General features: G+C 64.1%; 1 protein-coding gene across 8 annotated transcripts in view; it reads left to right on the top strand.

The window, feature by feature from the left end:
- DOK7 (docking protein 7) overlaps window positions 1-18,830 on the top strand; it is a 35,844-nt gene that overhangs the window by 14,550 nt on the left and 2,464 nt on the right. For 6 of the 8 annotated variants that reach the window (XR_011538378.1, XM_070613438.1, XM_070613437.1 and 3 more), the window contains 4 exons: window positions 7,623-7,742; window positions 9,574-9,693; window positions 10,829-11,553; window positions 16,036-16,078. Coding sequence is in view for 7 of the 8 variants with exons in the window: in XM_070613438.1 (XP_070469539.1) it covers window positions 7,623-7,742; window positions 9,574-9,693; window positions 10,829-11,553; window positions 16,036-16,078 (1,008 nt within the window). In the remaining variant the exon portion in view is untranslated. Of the gene's footprint in view, window positions 1-7,622; window positions 7,743-9,573; window positions 9,694-10,828; window positions 12,830-16,035; window positions 16,079-18,830 lie in introns of those variants that run through there. The other 2 variants (XM_070613439.1, XM_070613440.1) reach the window with 1 other exon arrangement.

Raw genomic sequence — 18,830 nt, 5'->3', positions numbered from 1 at the left:
AGAGATTCAGGGACTGTCCAGGTGGGGGGGCCCTCCTGGAGCCCAGAGTCTGGGAAAGGAAGGCTTTGGGGGCGGGGGTTGGGGGGAGGGCATTTGGGCTGTGCCTAAGGATGAGTAGGAGTTTCCAGGAGGACGAGGCCCAGAGGAAGTCTCGGTCCCCGGCATTGGCGGGTCCTCCTGTCAAGGGCACGTCGAGGGCATTTCCACATCCCTGAGCCCTGGCTGCATTCACAAAGGATCAGGGTCCTTGGATGCTGGGGAATGTGGCAGGTGGCAGAGACTGAGGCCCGGGGCTGGTCCCTGAGTCTGTGGCAGAGGCGCGTGGTGAACGGTGACCCTCGGAAACGCTCTGCCCTTGTCCCTGTGCCCAGCCGTCTGCTGGCTGCTCCTCCCTCGGGCTCCTCCGTCTCCTCTGGGTCCAGTCCATCCCTCCAGGCATTCCTGCAGCCTCCTGGGGCACAGTGAGCTTCTTGAAATGAGCCGAGGACGAAGCCCAGACCAGGAGAGACTTTCTTGCTGTGTGTTTAAAACGCTGCCTCTGTCCAGCTCTGACAAGCCCTCCAGGGGCTCTTTTGGACTTTGTGGTCCAAATGCTGGGCGGTCTCGACAGAGCTGGCTGAAGCGCTGGCCTCTGACCCCAGGAACTGGGGGGGAGGAGGGAATGTGTTCAGTGGCCTCTCCGCGCTAGGCACTGGGTGCAGGGGTCAGAGCAGGGAGCGCATGGCTGGGCCGGGCAGCCGCAGAGCCTGTGTGTGACGGATGCGAGACATACAACCCACTGGGGGTGTGTGTGAGGGGCGGGCGGGGGGCACAGACTCCAGCCCAGGGGCGTTGGGGAGGCTCTCTGGAGATGAGCCTGAGCGGGGCCTCTGCAGGGTGAATAGGAGTTAGCCCAGCTATCACAGGGTTGGGGAGAGGTGGGGAGAAGAGAAAAGGTGCTCCAGATGTGTGTCAAGCCTGGACGGGTGATCCGCACGGCACAGGCGGGAACCTGTGAGGTGGGGCTGCAGAAGGAAGAAGCAGTTCCGGGTTACGAAGAGCCTGGGAGGCTGGATCCAAGCTTGCACTGCATTCCCGGGGAAGCAGGGAGCCACTGAAGGTGCTTGAGCAGGAGAGTGCCACCAGCAGGTCTGTGTTTAGGGTGATAACTTTGGCCCCAGGGTGCAGATGGGATTGAGGCAGGGGCCATGGGAAGGTTCCAGATGTGGTGAGCTGAGTGAGCAGCCGCTGTGAGGGTGGGAAGGGCCCTGTGGATCCAGCATTGTTATCAGTGTGGTGGTTGAAAGGGGCAGAGAGGGAGGGCCAGCCTGGGGCGGGCGGGGAGATGGGGCCCTTGCTGAGGCGAGGGTTGCTGGGGGCCCCTGCCTCGTGCTGGGCGTTCTAGTGCTCTACCCATGGGTGGGGCGTCCCAGGCAGGGGAGTGGCCTGTGCAAAGGCCCCGTCTCGCTTCCTCTCAGCAGCAAATTGAGTGGAGTGTGCGAATTGCGGGCGTTCGGTGTGGAGCATTTCAGTTTATCCAGGAGATTGGGCCTCCCCTCCAGGGCGCTGACCGCCTGTCACGTTTCTGATGGTCTGTGGTCCATTTTGCCCCTTGCTCTGAGGCTCTACTCTGGGGTGGGAGTCGGGCCGGGAATCCGTCATCCCTTTGTGGCCCCCATGGCGTTGGCATACCATGATGATTCGGGGTGCGCCGCGTGTCCAGGGAGATGACAGGGAGACCACGTTGCACAGGGTGGGAGCTCAGGCTGGGCCACCGGGGCCTGTAGAGATGGGACTATTGGTGGTAGCCGCCCCAAGAGCCACCCTGCAGGGTCCCACACTTAGTAACTATCACTGGTATTAGCGAGTTGGTCCTCACACCAACCCTACAAGGTATGTGCACCGTCCCCATTTTACAGGTGGGGAAACTGAGGCAGGGAGCAGTCCCTGACTTGCCTGGATCCGTTGGAACCGGGATCGCACCCCGGGTGGCCTGGCCCAGTGCCTGCCCCGCAGGGGGTTAAGTGGGGCAGGACCAGCTTAAGTAACTCAGACACTTTCCAGCTCTCAGCAGCCTCCACGCTTCCTCCTCGGGGCATTTTGCTTGAGTCTATTTCTCCCCCGGGGAAGAGAAGCAGCCCGAGGGGCTGGCACGGTGTCCCCCTGGCCTCGGGGATGTGCGTTGTGGCCCCCTGTGGGACCATCTGGACGTGATGGCATGCAAGCCTCATCCCACCTCTCCATGTCCTTGGGCTTGAAGTCCCATTCACCCCAGGATTTCAGGACAATGTACAACTTTTCTGCCAGTTCCTCAGACCTTAGCTGCATCTCTTAATCTCTCTGAGACTCAGTTTCTTCTCTGCTCTGTGGGGCTCACTGTGCCCCTAAGAGGGCCGGGAGCACTCGACCGTGTGGGTGAAGGGCCGGCCTGGATCCTGACCTCGTGTGTGCTCAGTCCCTCCCCCCAGGCTGCTCCCGCCTCCGCCAGCTTTGCAGCTTCTTGTGGCTCAGGAGTGACCCCAACAGTTGGGTCTCCGGCTAGGGAGGGTCTGGTGCCGGGTGCCAATGTAGCCAGGTGCCTGGGCAGTGTGGGACAGCTGTGTCCTGCTCTCCCAGCGAGAGACCCCTGTGCTGGGCCACGTGGGCCCGCATGGACTGGGCTGCAGCACGGGCCCCGCCTTCCGTGGTGGAGCTGGGTGAGCAGGCTGCAGTTCACGGAATTTTCCCGGTGGCAGAGATGCAACGTGAGCAGTGCCCTCCCCACCCAAGCCTTTGAGCCTCCCCTTGGCACGACCCTGGGAGGCGGCCGGCCCCGTGGGAAGAGCAGGGCCTGGGTTCGAGTCTTCACCCGCTGCTCCCGGCCCCGCGCCTCAGCTCCACGTCCTAAAGCTGGGCTGGGGACGGTGCCAGCTGCCAGGCCCTGCTGCCTGTGCCCTCCTGCTACTGCCCTGCGCACCTGGCCTGGGAGGCTGCCAGGGGCGCCCTGGCGCCTCTGTTGCTGGTCATGCAGGATGCCATTTTCCAGATGGTCTGAGGAACAGGACCCTCACTCGCGCTGGGGAGTTGCAGAGAAAGTCAGACCCGGGCCAGCCCTGAGGAGACTCCCCTGGAGCTGGCTGTGCCCGGGTGCCCAGCGCGGCCCTGGGGCAGGGTCAGCACAGTGGCGGGGGAGGGAGGGGGTCACCGAGGAGTGGCCTTGGCTGGACCTCACAGGGAGCAGGGTGTCGATGGGTGACAGGGAGACTGAGACCAGCGCCACTCAGGCATGGAGCCCGGTGCCGTGGCTGACCCGGCCGAGTGTCCCCCACTGGGCTCAGGACGGCGTCAGGTCCCCTCCTGGCTGCTGTGCCCCTGGGGCATTTGTGTGTGTGTGTGTGTGTGTGTAGGGGTCCTTGTCACCGTGGTTGGGGCCTGGGCCTGGGATTTAGCGGGAGGGGCTGCGAGGAGTTTACATGCCCTCAGTGCGGGGTCCGTGCTGTGCGGGCAGCGGTGGCACAGAGAGAGGCGCGGCTGGGCCGGCGGGCAGAGCCTGCTTCCGGGGGGTGGCTGGGCTTGAGGTTTTGTTTTATTGTTTTGGTTTTACCTTAGCAAAATATACACATTTACCATCGTAACCATTTTTAAGTGTCCAGTGAGGGGCATTAAGCACATTCACGTTGTTGTGCAGCCATCACCACAGCCCATCCCTATAACTCTCTCATCGTCCCAAATGGAAACTCTGTCCCCGTTGCATACTGACTGCCATCCCCCGTCCCCAGCCCCTGACAAGCCCTGTCCTGCTGTCTGTCCCTGGGGCTCTGACTCCTCTAGGGCCTCCTGTCAGTGCACTCGTTCAGTATTTGCCCTTCTGTGACTGGCTCATGTCACTCAGCACAATGTCCTCAGGTCCGTCCATGTTGTAGCTGTGTCGGAATGTCCTTCCCTTTAAGGCTGGATAACGTTCCATTGTGTGGCGGGACCGCGTTTTGGTGACCTGTCCATCCCTGGAGGGGCACTCAGTAAGTGTGAGCAGTGCTGCTGTGAACATAGCTGGACACTGTCTCTGAGACTCTGACTGCACTTCTCTGGGGCCTGCACCCAGACGTGGAATTGCTGGCTCACGTGATAATTCTCTGCTTAATTTTCTGAGGAGCCCCCATCCTGCTTGCACAGCAGCTGCCCCATTTCACACTCCCACCAGCAGAGCACGGGGTTCCAGTCTCTCTACATCCTCACCAGTACTGGTTTCTGTTTTGTTTTGTAAACACTCCTCCTCCCAGTGGGTGTGAGATTGTTGGGTGAGACTTAAAACTTAATTTCAAAGGAAGTTGTTTCACCGAACTTTGCTTCTTTCTCCCAAAATAAGGGCAGAGAAGAATGAAATTCTCACTAGTGGGTGTTTTACTCTGTTAGGAAACCCTGTGCCAAATACTATCCCAAGGGGCTCGGTTGTCTGTGCCAGCTTTCTGATTGAAGGTCTCACACAAGGCAAGCCAGTGCTGTCTGCACACTTCTAGAACCTTCTCAGTGTGAAAGTCCTCCAGATGCCTTCGGGCTCTCAGTCCTTGACAGGACTCCTACTGCATGGTCTTTGTCACACAGGGTGGCACACTGATACCTGATCTCTGAGTTGCTGGGAGTCTGAGCAGGAAGTGAGAGCTCCTGGCAGGATCGGGCCCCTGGGGTTCCTGACACCCTGACTCCTCAGGGAGTCAGCCCAGCTCTGACCGGCTCGCTGGCCGTTTGAGTGCAGACCCTCTTCCTTCTCACGGCTGGGGAATCTTTGAGTCGAACACGTCAGTGTTTCCATCGGAGGTATTTGTCCCGGGAGTAACTGCGTGGACGGTGGGTGAGGTCTGCCCGCAATCCTGAGGACCCTCAGCATCTGTCCTGAGGATAAGGTGGCCGTGAGCCCGGCAGGCGGCTGGCTCTTGGCCCAGCAGAGCCCTCTCTTCTCCTTATCTTTATTTCCCTATGTCACTCGTTGCTGCGTAACAAACGCCCCAAACCTAGTGGCTGTTTCTGGCAATTCTGTGGGGTCTGGGCAGGGCTCAGCAGACATGGCTCGTCTCTGCTCCACCAGGCCAACTGGGGTCCCTTGGGCAGTGGCACTTGGCGGGTGGCCTGGCTGGAAGGCCCAGGATGGCCTCAGGCATGTGTCCAGGGCCTTGGTGCCTGCCGGCTGTTGGCTGGGATGCCCCTCGAGCAGGGTAGCCTGCTGCCCACATGGTGGCTGCTTCCAAAAGAGAATAGAAGTCACCAGCCCCTGGGGCCTCGGCCCCAAACCCTGAAGAGTGTCTGTCTGCCACTCCCTGTGGGCTGAGCACGCCACAGGCTGGCCCCGCCTCGGGTGGGGGGCTTCACGGACACTGATGGGTGGAGGCGCGGGCATTCTCTGCAGTGACCCCCACTGTCCACCCTGGCGAGCCTGGGTCGGGCTCCCGGCCCCAAACAAGCCAGCACAGAGAGATGTGAAGAGCGCCTCCCTGGGGAGGGGCAGGGCCGCCTGCCTCCATCTCTCTCTCCATCCACACTGCACATGGGGGTCTCCAGGTGCCACAGACCGGTCACTCAGAAGTGGTCCCTGCCTGGGAGGTGCTCACTGGGCATGGTGCCGGGACGGCATCCAGACAGATGTGGGGACATGTGAAGTCAAGGGCCACAGGGTCTGCCCCAGAGGAGGCGTTACCTGAAAGCATCATCCGGGGAAAGGTCAGAGGTCAGGGGTCAGGAGAGGCATCAAGAAAGTGACATTATGTGAGCAGAGTCTCGACGGGTGAAGGGCACTACAGGTGGTTGGGGGGTGTGTTGGGTGGGCTGGGCTGGTTTAGGGAGCTCTGGGGGTTCCCAAAGAGCCTGGGTCGGGGAGGGGAGCCCACGGAGGGCCAGCGAGAGGTCAGTGAGCCCAGGCCGTTGGGCCCTTGGGGACGAGCGTCTCCCCAGGGAGCCCCTGCTGTTGGCCGGGTGGGGCGGCCGTGTCTTCAGGGAGCGTGGCGCTGAGCGGCTGTCCCGGTGGAATGCCGCCGGCTCGGCTCCCTTCGTAATGTGGTTTTTTATAGTCGGGGGACTGATTGTGCTGCAGCCTCTGCCAGCTGACCGTGAGCTCAGGATTAGAGGCCCCACCCTGCGTGAGGGCCCTGGTGGGGCGGGGCGGGGCAGGACAGGGACACTGCGAGTGGGCCGGTGGCCGGCGTGAGGGCCTTCTCCTCGCCTGCCCTCTGGCCAAGGTCCTGGGCACAAGTTCTCGACCGTGTCCCCCAGCTGGAGGCCCATGTATCCGGGCCTTTCTGAGTGGCCAGCCTCCTGGGGTGTCCCTGGGTGGGCGCCAGGGTGGGCGTCGGCCCCCACTGCACACCTCGCCTCTCCTTCCTCCTGGTCAGAAGCTCTGTGGTGCCAGGACAAGCCAGGTGGCCCGGTGGCTGCTCGAGTCCACTTCTTGGCCCCTCTCTGGGCCTCTGCTTTCTCATCCCCAGAGCAGGCCTGTCCGCAGTGCAGGCATCGCACAGATGGAGCTCCCACACCAGGGGCGCTGCCCCCAGGTCCTGGGGGCCTTGCTGCGTGTGGGGCTGGCCCGAGGCCCTGGCATCCCGTGAAGGCGGAGCGTGGCCGTGGCTGTGACACAGGTTTCAGTGCGGAGCCTTCCCCTCCCTACCCGCCCGCCCCAGCGCCCCGGAGCCTTCCCTTCCAGGGAGAGCGTGCCTTTCTTTGGGCAATGGGCAGAGGGCGAGCGCCGAGGGATTCTTGTGCGGTGACGCTGCGCCAGCAGCCAGCCCCACGTGACCCGAGTCCCCATTCACTGGCGGGCAGGTGGCGAGCAATTTCATTCACTCTGGCCGCGGCTCGGGGCCCAGCGGGAGGGCGGCGGCCTGGGGCCCGGTGCTGGGCTGACTCACCGGCCTGCTCTCTGCTCTGGCACCCGTGGGCTCCTGGGGCTCCAGGTGTCGTCACCTCTGCCCCAGGTGCCCCCTCCACCCGAGCACCCCCTGCCCGGGCTGGATCCCTTGCAGGGGCCTCGCCCAGCTGGTGGGAGCCCTGTGGGCATGACCTCAGCCTCGCACCTTGACCCCGTGGCTCCAGTTTCCCAGTGAAATTGGACCCAGGAAGCGGGGAGAGGACCCCTGCCCAGCAGCGGTGGCCGCCTCATTTGTGGGGCAGGCACTGCCGCATGCTGTTTACCAAGCCCCGAACTTAACCCTCATGACAACCCCGGGTAAGGAAACCAGGTGGGGGCCTCCCACGTGACCGAGGTCTCGTAGCCCCCTCCTGGGATGTGAACCCCAATCTAGGCAGGCCCTTGCCCCTTAAGGGAGGGCAGGGACATGAGGGGGGGCAGCTGGGCTCTCCTGTGCAGCCAGGACGCCCTCACCAGCCTCCTCTAGAGGCAGTCCTGGCTCCTTGTCGTGGTCCTGGCCAAAGGCGGCGGATGGGAGAGGCTGGGGACAGCAGGGCTGCACTCCTCTCCCTGCGCCTTCCTGCACGTGGCGGGCTGGCTGGGCAGGCTGGTGCGCCCAGGCCCGGGAGAGACTCATGCAAGGTGCTCTGGGGACACTGCCTCCTGGCGTGGTGGTCTTGTGGGTTTGCTCTGGTTTCCCGCGAGCCCGCCTTGCAGGGGTCCCTCCATTCGTGCTCGGGCGGGCTGACGCGGGCCTGTCCTCCCTATGCAGGGGCCGGAGTCTTCTTCCTGTCCTCGGCCGAGGGAGAGCAGATCAGCTTCCTGTTCGACTGCATCGTCCGCGGCATCTCCCCAACCAAGGGCCCCTTTGGGCTGCGGCCCGTTCTCCCAGGTGGGTGTGAGCGGGACCTGGCGGGGGGTCGCCCTGATCTGTCAGCCCTGCTGAGTGGGCTGCCTTCCCTCTGCCTCTGCCCCTGCCCTGTGCCCCACGCGCAGCGGAGACACCCGGAGCCACACTGGCCTGAGGGCAGGGTGGCGAGGGATCGGCCCCTCCTGCACGGGGCCAGAGCTGTTGGGACAGCCCCGCTGCAGTGGCAGTGAGAGGCCTGGGCCCGAGCAGGGCTCCTGGAGACCTTCCGAGCCTGCCCCGTCCTCCAGAGCTGGGTGGGGCCCTGCCAGAGGTTACTGGACTGAGGGCTGGGGTCAGGACCGGCTCTGTCCAGCCAGCTTTCTGGCGGGAAGCCACCTTGTGGGGTTGCCTGGTGTGTGGGGTCTCAGTGTGTTGGGGGGTACAAGGGTGCACTGAGGTTGCCTCGTCTTGTCCCCACGCCCTCCCTGGTTGTGGCTGGGGCACCATTCGTCAAGCGCCCCCAGGCCAGGGACGGTGCTGGACCCCTGAGGGGCCAGGCTACCCCGGGCACCTCCTCTCACCGGGTGAGGTCTGCCCTCCCCTCAGGGACAGCCGGGGAGGCCCGAGCCCAGCTGCTGTGGGAGAGACAAAGGGTGGTCCTGGTCACCCTGGCTTCCCTTGCCCCACCAGGTGGGCAGTACCCAGGATTGCTGATTCTCCCCTTGCCTCAGTGAGGCAGTGCTTGTCCTATTGTCGGGGTTGGGGGGCAGACCAGGGTCTGGGGCCACCTGGCAGGGGGTCAGTGAGCTCACACCTGCAGCCTCCTGGCCTGGGCACTGCAGCCAGGGCGAGGGCAGGCGGGGCCACCTGGGGAAGGACAGAGGCGGGCGACTGGCCCCCAGTCCAGGTCCCCCTTCTCCCAGCCGCGACCCCTCCATTCCCACCCCTCCCTACGCAGGCCCCAGGGACAGGCGTGGCTGGGGAGGAAGGAGGTGGCCCCTGTGGCCAGAGCCTGGCTGCCCGGCTCTGGTGGCCGGCGTAGTGGCGCCCTCTGCTGGCATTCGCCTGTCTTGCAGCCGCAGACGTGGCCTGGGCGGCAGGGATCAGAAGGGGGTTGGTATCCTCTCCCACTGACTCCTGCTGGGCCAGACCCACGCAGACCCCAGAGCCAGGACTAACCTCACGTAGACAGAGTTGGGAGGAGGGGGCCAGAGATTAGTGTTCGGGGTCTGCCCTGCCCTGAGCACAGCCTGCGCACTCCCGTCCTGGCCCCACAGCGACTGGGGCCCCCCGTCTCTGCATCCACGGTTTCAGACGTGGACACGGGGCTCCGGGAGGGCCAATGGTTGGACTGAGAGTCTGTCCGATGCCAGCGAATGCTACCCCAAGAACTGCCAGGTGAGAAGTGGTCAGGAGGGTGCGCCTGGCTCCTGACCCTGGGTGTCACTGAGGTCGGTCCCCACCACAGGGCCTGTCAGCTTTAGGGCACAGAACACAGGCTGGTGGTCAGTGTGGGGCTGTCCACAGGAACGATGACATAGGCTACTGGTCAGGGGGCTGTTGATGGTACAAGACACAGGCTGATAGTCTGGGGCTGTCCGCAGGCGTGGGGTGGCTGGGGGGGGTTGGCAGAGGGCTGTCCGTGGGCACAGGACACAGGCTGGTGACCAGGAGACCTGGATGCGGGTGGTTTGGGCGCCCTGCGTTTGATGTACGTGGCTGGGGCACAGGTACTGGGGCCGGACCAGGGTGCTCGTGGCCCTAGCAGTGCTGGGCTCACCGTGATGTCCTGGGCAGCACGTGGGCTGCGGCCGAGGGTCCTCGGGGAGAGGGCTGGGGTTGCCTCCTCTGCTGACTCTCCTCTCTGCCGTAGACCCAAGCCCGGGGGGGCCGGCCACCGTGGAGGAGCGCGTGGCCCAGGAGGCCCTGGAAGCCCTGCAGCTGGAGAAGCGGCTCAGCCTCCTCTCCCACTCCGGCCGGCCGGGCAGTGCAGGTAGGGCGGGCGGCGGCCTCGGCCTGGGCGGGCGGAGGGGCAGTGGCGCGGCTCCGTGGTCCCTCTCAGCCACCTCCAAGCTCCTGTTCATTCACTTGTTCCTTCCTCTCCTTGCTATTCATTCATTAATTCACTCCTTTTCCTGCTGTTCATTCATTCATTCCTCTCCCTCCTGATCATTCATTTGTTCCTTTCCCTCCTATTCCTTCCTTCATTCCTCTCCCTCTGTCCACTAATTCATTCATTCATTCCCCTCTCTCTCTCTCTCTCTTTCCTGATATTCATTCATTCCCCTCCCTCCTGATCATTCATTCGTTCCTCTCCCTCCTGTTCATTCATTCGTTTCCTTCCCACGCCACAAACGCTAAGCTCTGGCCTGGGTGCTGACTGGAAGTGTGCTGCGGCTCCAAGAACCAGCCGGTGGGTTGGGTTTGAATTCTCCACTCACAGCCACGTGGCCTGGGCAAGGCCATGGCCTCGTGCTTCACTTTCACCATTGATGCCCAGAGAGGCTCAGGGGTGCTGGCTGCTCAGAGCAGAGGCCCTCTCAGCTGCCCGCGGTCTGCGCTTTGCTGCAGTTTGTGGGAAGAGGGACAGAAGGGGCTGGCACCCTCCGAGGGGCCACTCAGCTCTGGTGAGGGCGGCCAGTGGGGGGTGGGGCTGCACTGGGGTCTCCCGGGCCAGAGCAGGGGAGCTTGTGGGCTTATCTGTCCTCAGATTGCTGCTAGTCCCACCGGCGGCACAGTGGGGGCGGTGGCCTTCTCCCCTCCCATCCAGGCCCACCCTTTGGAGCAGGGGGTCTCTTTGAGCATTTGCCTTCTTGGAGGAGGGGCTCACATGGGGTTTCCAGAGAGTGGTGGCCAAGGGGGACAGAGGGGAGGGGCACGGGCTCTTAAGAGGGCCGGAGAAGAGGAGAGAGTTGTGTGGGGAGGGGGGCTGGGGTGGGTGGCGCTAGGTTTGTGTTCCAGCCTCAGGTGAGGTCTGGGGAGAGCGGGACTAGAGACTAGAATCCCGACCCCTGATGGGTGGGGGGCACCGGGTGGGTACCAGATGTCACTTCTAACCCAGCCCTCCCCAGCCCCCATGAGCACCCCAGAGCCCCCACAGCAGCCTCAGCTCCTGCTCTTCATCTCAGGGGATGACCGCAGCCTGTCCAGCTCGTCGTCAGAGGCCAGCCACTCGGATGTCAGCGCCGGCAGCCGGCTCACGGCATGGCCTGAGCAGTCCTCGTCCTCGGCCGGCACATCACAAGAGGGGCCTGGGATGGCGGCTGCCCAGGCCCCTGGAGAGGCGGCGCTGGGCGCCTCGAGGCCGCCCCCCAAGCCACTGCGGCCACGGCAGCTGCAGGAGGTCGGCCGCCAGAGCTCCTCGGACAGCGGCATCGCCACGGGCAGCCACTCCTCCTACTCAGGCAGCTTCTCATCCTGCGCCGGCAGCAGCCTGGACGTGTGGCGCGCTGGCGACGACTTTGGCTCGCTGCTCAGCCTGCCACCAATGCCCGGGGCACCTGAGCCCAGCCTGTGCGCCTGCCCGCCGGGTGCAGCTGAGTACCAGGTGCCTGGCGTGCCACGGCCCCACTATGACACGCCGCGCAGCCTGCGCCATGGCCCCCGGGACCAGCCCCTGGCCGCGCAGGGCCGCCCTGGTGACGCTGAAGCCGGGGACTTGGGCAGCCAGACGTCTGCGGGCTGTCCCTCTGGCTGGCTGGGCGCGAGACGGCGGGGACAGGCGACAGAGGCCCCGGGTGGTGAGGCCGCACTGCCCAGCCCGGCCCCCGGCGAGCCCTGGGAAGCGGGCGTGTCCCCCGCCGGGCCTCCGGCTGCCTTCTTTTCCGTGTGTCCCGTCTGTGGAGGCCTCAAGGTAAACCCCCCGCCCTGAGAGCATCTCCCAGGCCCCCGCTAGGGCTGGCCGCGGCCCCTCCGCACGGAGGGGAGGTGGGGGCTCTGGCCCCTCGCAGAGGGCTGCCCTGCGTGCGTTGGCAAAGCCGCGATGTGCGGCTTGGTGGGGAGGGCGCTGCAGCCGCCTACAGAGGGCCCATGCCACTGGGGGAGGTCTGTCCGGCTTGGATGCAGCTGAAAGTGCGTTCTGGAAAGTGGGAGGCTGTGCGCGGGGCAGGCCGGGGGCAGCAGGGTCCCGAGGCTCAGGTGCTGGGGGCGCAGGCGGGCCCGCGTCCCTCTGGCTCATGCCGTGCCCCTGAGGTGCTCAGGCCTGGACGCCTCCTCCGCGCCCTGCTCCACCGCCTCCCTGGTGAGCAGCCTTACTTCTTAGTCCTGCTCCCCTCCGTGGGGCATAATCACACCGCCCGCTGAAGATTCAGTCCCCGCCACGGCTCCTCAGACACCTGAGTCCCGTGAACGCGAGCCCGAGACTCACCCGCTGGTGTCCCGTGTGTGTGTGTGACGAGCTTCACCTATTTGCCCCTCGCCTCCTCCCAAAGCGGCACCTGCAGGTGGCTCCTCCTACAGGGGAGGAAACTGAGGCTCAGGAAGCCCAGGGACTTGTGGGGTCTGGGACTCGAGACCCCCGCTGCTCACTGCACACCAGCCTTTCCCTGAACCTGAAGGCTCCCTGCGAGGGGTGGGCAGGGCTGGGCTGCAGCCCGCGGAGCAGAGAGCAGGGCGGTGGGCTCCTTCTGCTGGGCCCGCTCTGCAGGGTCAGCTTGCCGGGAGGTCCAGCTGCAAACGTGCTGGGGCCCCGCGCTCCCCCCGGCGCTCCTGGCTGGGAGCTGGGAGGCTGGTGGCGAGGACAGAGGCTGCCTGGCTCCGAGGGCTCGTCCCTCTGCACGTAGAGGGCCCCCGATGCCGCCCCTGGGTCACCTGGCCTCGTGCCTCTCCGGCGTCCTCCGTGGTCTGTCTGCTCACCTGCATGGAGTGCAGCGCGTGGCCTGGTTCTGTCCGTTCTGCGATGTCAGATGCTCCCGCGAGAGGCGTGGCCTGGTCCCTCCGGTCGTGGACTCTGTGGGCTTCGTCCCCGCGGTCTGGAATCAGCCCCGTCCGGGGCAGACAGCCTTCCTGTAAATCCCTCGCTCTGAACCTTCGTTGTTGGCTGGAGACGTGTGCTGCTCTTTTGCATTTTTAAAATCTGACACTGTTTGTAATACATTCTTAGACTGGAAATAAAATGTTCTTTTCTTAGAGTCTTGTCTTTTTCCATTTGGCCAGCCCTCTCTGCCTCCCACCCTGCCCTCCCAGGAGGGCCTTTGAATGTCTCAGAAATCCAGGATCCGGCACCCGTTGGCCTGGGGGTCAGGAGAGCAGCGTGCTGCCTGGCTGCGCAGTCTGCCTTCAGCCTGAATGCGCTCAAGGAGTGAAAAGGAGAGGCGGCTTCAGAAACCCCCAGGGCCCTTGTGTGTGTGTGTGCATGTGTGTGTTGGGTGCATGTATTTGTACATATGTGTGAGGCGTGCATGGTCTGCACATGCAAACATGTGCAAGCATGGTGTGCATACATGTGCATGTGTGTGATGCATTGCATGTACGTGCATTTGTATGTGGGGTGTGAAGTGTGCATCTGTGGTGTGTGTATGCATATGCATGCACATGTGAGTTGCATGCACATGTATGCGTCGTGTGTGCACGAGTGTGTGTGTGATGTGTATGCACACAGGTGGCTTGTTTGTGTTCACTGGAGACCACAATGAGGTCCTTGGTGGTCCCTTGGGCTGAGGCAGGTGGTGCCTATGTCCAGTGAGGATGGACACTCGCTTTCTGGGTCAGTGAGGGTCTTGGCTCTGAGCTGGTGCACCCCCTCCCTGTCTCTCTCGTGTGGGTGGAGCTCTGGGGATCCCCGCTCAGCCCCCTGCACATCCTGGGGGGGGGGGCCCTGCCCTGCCCTCTCACACCCATCTTCACCCTTGCTTACCACCCAGTGGGAGCCGACTCTGCCAGGGTAGCTGGGGGTCTCCCACCACACTGAATGCAGCATTGAGAAAGTCAGGCTGGGTGGCCCCAGCCAAGTCACCACACCTGTCTGAGCCTCAGTTTCCTCTTCCTAGGTGGGGATGCTAGTCCCCACCTCCCTGGGTACCCTGAGAGGGTCTAATGAGACGGTGCATGCCAGCGCTGGGAGGAGGCCTGGGAAGGGGAGTCGTCGTCACATACACCATTTTCACCTCCCCCGAGGCCCCCGGCCAGCCTGTTGCAAAAGAGATCAGGCTGCGAGCTGCTGGTGCGGTGAGCTGGCTGGAGCAGCGCTGCAGGGCTGGGCTGTCTGCTCTGGCCAGAGCCCCTTGTCACCTGGGCTCAGACCCGCCTTGCTCCCACGGGTCTCCTGCCCCGAGATGGCTGGGGTCCCTCAGACCAGAACAGACTGAGGCCCAGCAGCTGAGGGTCTGGCCCCTGCTGGGAAGCCAGGGAGGGCTGGAGCCGGGCATTCTGCTTGCCCCTCCTGTGTGGGGGTCCTGGCAGTGGACTAGGGTCTCCTTGACTGAGATTGATGGCTGGGACTCCAGGGAAGGGCTACCGGGTGGGTGAGGCAGGAAAGGTGGACTATGGCTCACCAGGTGGGGTCTTGGGCAAGGTGGGCGCCAGGTGGCCTGGGTCTGGTGGTGGGAGGAGGCTCAGCCGAGGACTTGGGGAGGCGGGGCCTGGGCGGTCTGCACGAAGTCCTGGCCAGAGGTGGGAGGGGCCCTTTGTGTGGGGGGCCGCTGACCACTGTAACCCTCTGGGAACTGTTGGGGGCCATGGCATCTTGTGCCATTGGGCTGCTCAGGAGGAGGGCCAGGCCCCCAGAGCGAGTGTGCCTCCATCTCTCCCCATCCCTGGTGGCCCCGTGGCCCCGGGGTTGAGGTGGTGGCCCCAGGGGCCTTCTGTCTGGTGGGGCTTGGTGGGGCGCCAGGACAGCCTTTCCTGGGGGCTTTGCCGGAGGCATTCACCTACATCCGTTCTCTTCCCAACGGGCCCCCACGGTGGGCCTCTTGCTCCTGCTTGGGAGCCGTTCGAGGCTCCGGCCCACCGGCTGCTCCGGCACCCAGGGCCACCAGCTCCGCTCCTCCTCCCTGGGGTGGGGTGGGCAGTGTGGGGGGCTTCTCAGGTGCCCTGGGGTTTCCTGCCGAGTGTCAGGGCTAGGGGCAACGGGGAGAGGGACAGACACCCGCCACAAGTCCTCCTTGCCTCCCTGGGGCCACTCGAAGCCAGCCTGCCCCGCCTGGGTCCTGGCCCCCAGGGAGGGGACAAGGTGGGTCCGTGTCTGCTCATTCTCCGTGGCATCTTGTTGCATCCCACCCACACCCAGCATTTGGCTTTGATGGTGTCTGTAGGGCTGGCCCCCTGTGCAGGTGCCATCTCAGGTGGGCTCTGAACCGTTAGTGATGGGGGCTCCTGAGGGCAGTGGCCGACCTCCTGTGTCAGCGGCCTGTGTCAGGAGCCAGGCGAGAACTCTGGTCCAGAGGCCTGTGTGTGTGAAGGGCTTCCGAGAGCAGCTGGCCTCTTGTCCCAGGTGTCAGCGGTCAGACGCGCCCTGCCCGAGTCCCCAAGGCTGCACGGGGACTTCTTTACGCAGGTGGCAGGTTAGACGAGCCCAGTGGGCTCAGGGGCGTCCCTCCAGCCTGGCCCAGGCCCAGGGTCGGGGTGCAGTGTCCTGAGTCTGTGGCACCCACCTCTGCCCTCCCGGAGAGGGGGTTGGGCTTCTGCACCCCCGTTCTAGACCCGGCTCCCTGCGAGGCCCCACTGCTGGCCGTGCTCCTGGAAGCACTGGGGATGCCAGGCCTTTTCGTGGGATGTCACCTGCCCTGGCCCTGTTGTGGCCAGTTCCCTGAGGGCTTTGGGAGACCGCAGCCCAGTAGCAATGAACATGCCAGCCGTGGGCCACCGTCCCTCCCGACCTGCCAGCTGGCCTGCCCCAGGGCCCCTTCTTCCCTCGAGTCTCCGCACCTCTAGTCAGGCACTGCGAAGACACGTTGTGCATCTGGAGGCTCCTCTCCCGGGTCCCGGGTGGGCCGCCTTGCAGGTGCTGCTTACAACGGCGGGCGGGGCCCAGGGCCCTTGTGCATCGGCTGCAAACCCTGCTGTGTGGCTGGCAGCATGAGCTGGACAGGGGCGCGGTGAGCCAATGAGACATGTTTACAAGAACAGGTAGGGCGGGTTTGACCTGGGGGCCTGAGTTGCCAACCCCTCTCCCCAGACGGGGTCACGTGGACATCAGGCTGGCCGGCCGGCTGGAGTCCTGGAGGACATGGTGAGGGGCCCCTAGAGATGAAGAATAGGGCCCCAGGCTGGTCTCCCCTGTAGGTGGCATGGCCCCCAGTGACCTGTGTCACCCTCGGGGTTAACATCTGGTTCTTGGGATGGGGGCAGGATGAGCAGGAGCAGATGGACAGACTGACACCGGTTCTCTTTGGTCTAGGGAGCAGCTGCCTCCCCCCCTGGGCTCCCGATGACGCATTCAGGTAGGCCTTGGCTTGGGGACCAGCTCCCATACAGCCCTGGGACAAGGTGGCCGCACTTACAGTCCAGTCGGAAAGTCTACACCAGATAGGGAAGCAAGGTGACAGTGGACAGTGCAGCGACAGAGAACCAAGGAGCGAGAGTGGACAATGGTTGACAGTAGACAGTAGGTGACAGTGGACAGTGGGCAACAGTGAACAGAGAGGTGATGGTGGACAGCAGGTGACAGTGGACAGAGACGTGACAGTGGACAGTGGGTGACAGTGAACAGAGAGGTGATGGTGGACAGCAGGTGACAGTGGACAGAGGGGTGACAGTGGACAGTGGGTGACAGTGGACAGAGGGGTGACAGTGGACAGTGGGTGACAGTGGACAGAGACGTGACAGTGGACAGTGGGTGACAGTGGACAGAGGGGTGACAGTGGACAGTGGGTGACAGTGGACAGAGGGGTGACAGTGGACAGTGGGTGACAGTGGACAGAGGGGTGACAGTGGACAGTGGGTGACAGTGGACAGAGGGGTGACAGTGGACAGTGGGTGACAGTGGACAGAGACGTGACAGTGGACAGTGGGTGACAGTGGACAGAGGGGTGACAGTGGTCAGTGGGTGACAGTGAACAGTGGGTGACAGTGGACAGAGACGTGACAGTGGACAGTGGGTAGCAGTGGACAGAGGAGTGACAGTGGACAGTAGGTGACAGTGGACAGAGGGGTGACAGTGGACAGTGGGTGACAGTGGACAGAGGGGTGACAGTGGTCAGTGGGTGACAGTGAACAGTGGGTGACAGTGGACAGAGGAGTGACAGTGGACAGTAGGTGACAGTGGACAGAGGGGTGACAGTGGACAGTGGGTGACAGTGGACAGAGGGGTGACAGTGGACAGTGGGTGACAGTGGACAGAGACGTGACAGTGGACAGTGGGTGACAGTGGACAGAGGGGTGACAGTGGTCAGTGGGTGACAGTGAACAGTGGGTGACAGTGGACAGAGACGTGACAGTGGACAGTGGGTAGCAGTGGACAGAGGAGTGACAGTGGACAGTGGGTGACAGTGGACAGAGGGGTGACAGTGGATGGGGTGACAATGGATAGTGGGTGGCAGTGGACAGCAGGGTGGCCGTGTGCATCTGGGGCAAGCCCTGGCCAGAGTGGGCCAGGGCCAGGCAGGGAGCTGAGGACAGGGTGGCTGAGTGTGGCCAGCCTAGCTGGGTGGGGTGTGTGGACAGAGTGGACAGGGTCGGGGCTGGCCTGGAACCCCAGCCTTTAGGAGGGCGCCGTGTCCTTCAGGCGACAGAGAACAGAGGTGAGTGACGGTCCAGGGGACCGATTGATGGTCAAGGGTGATGGTGACCGTGGTGGGGGGAGGTCCAGGCAGGGAGCGATGGGAAGACGCTGGCTCTGACTAGGGGGAAGGCCTGGGAAGTTGGGAAAGGCTGAAGGTTGGTGGGGGTTTGGGCTGGTGCGGAGGGGTGGCTGGCAGTCAGGGGTCAACTCTGTGCCTCATTTTGTCGCTGGAGCCTCCGGCTGGGGGCTGGGCCCTGACACGCTTGGGTGCCTCCATCCCTTCTTCAGAGGTGCATGTGTGGGGCCAGAGCAGGCAGGCGGAGCAGGCCCAGGCCCACCCAGAGGGGACCTGCAGAAGCAGGAGCCGGGAGGGCCGCGGGCTAGCAGGTCAGACAGACCACAGGAAGGCTCCACACCAGCTGGCCTTGGGGCTCCCCGGTCGGGGTGGGGCCTTGAGGACCATCCCCTGACAACACGAGGCTGTGGGTGGCCCTCCCAGGCGGTTCTGGATGCCTCTCGCTGGAGCCGCCCGTGCCCTTCATGTGTCTTTTACAGAGACAGGGCGTGTGTCCCCTGGGGACGGGAGGGGGAAGAACAGGCATCAGGATTTGCTGGGGGACGTGGATCCTTTCCTCTGAGGCCAGGGGCTGGGGCAGGTGGCGCCTGGGTCTGGTGGGGGACAGAGATGAATGGGACCTGAGAAAGTGAGGCCAGAGCTGCGGTAGGAAGGACGGGCCGTGTGGCCAAGGAGGCAACCGTGGGATGCTGACAGGAAGCCGGAGCAGAGGAAGGAGGGAGTGGGAGGGAGACGGGAGGGGTGAGGGGGCGGGGCTGAGGGGCCCTCCTCCGGGAGGTGCAGTTTGGGGCGGGTGTTGGGTGTAGCACCCCTGCAGCCCACGAACCTGCTTAGAGGCTGAGGCGAGAGGGAGGGAGCAGCCTTCCTCGGCTGCCGGTGCGAGTCTGGTGGTGCCGGGCTGTCCAGAACCCTCCACCCTGTCCTGCTTCCACCGTGGGACATATGGGTGGCACCCCTAACACTAGCTGCTGAGTGGTGGGGAGCTTGGCCACGTGACCTCGGGTGAGACCCAGCTGCCCTTTTGGCTTTGAGAGGCCCCTGTGCGGAGGCTGGGCCTCCTTCCCAGACTCTCCTGGGACCCCGTCTCAGGCCCCTGACGGGTCTCCCAGCTCCAGCCAGGCCTTTGCCCCTGCCTGCTTCACCTCCATCCCCGCTTGTCTCCACTCCTCCCGGCTCATGCCCCCTTCTCCAGGCAGCCTGCCCTCATTTCCCCTAGCCTCCCCGGGCGCCTCTGCCTGTCATGGTGGGTGACGCGGGAGAGGGTCTGCATCTGCCCCTCTGTGTGCCAGGGCCCACCTGGCCTGGCTGGGGAGGCTCCCGTGCTGTTTGTTGGGAGTACAGACACGTGGTTGGAGCCCGTGTGGACACAGAGCGGCAGGCTCTGCCTCGCCGCCTG

This window comes from Equus przewalskii, chromosome 3 (genome assembly GCF_037783145.1).
Source record: "Equus przewalskii isolate Varuska chromosome 3, EquPr2, whole genome shotgun sequence".
Classification (NCBI taxonomy): domain Eukaryota; kingdom Metazoa; phylum Chordata; class Mammalia; order Perissodactyla; family Equidae; genus Equus; species Equus przewalskii.
The sequence above is the reverse complement of the archived record's forward strand: the minus strand, read 5'-3'. Positions and strand labels throughout refer to the sequence as shown.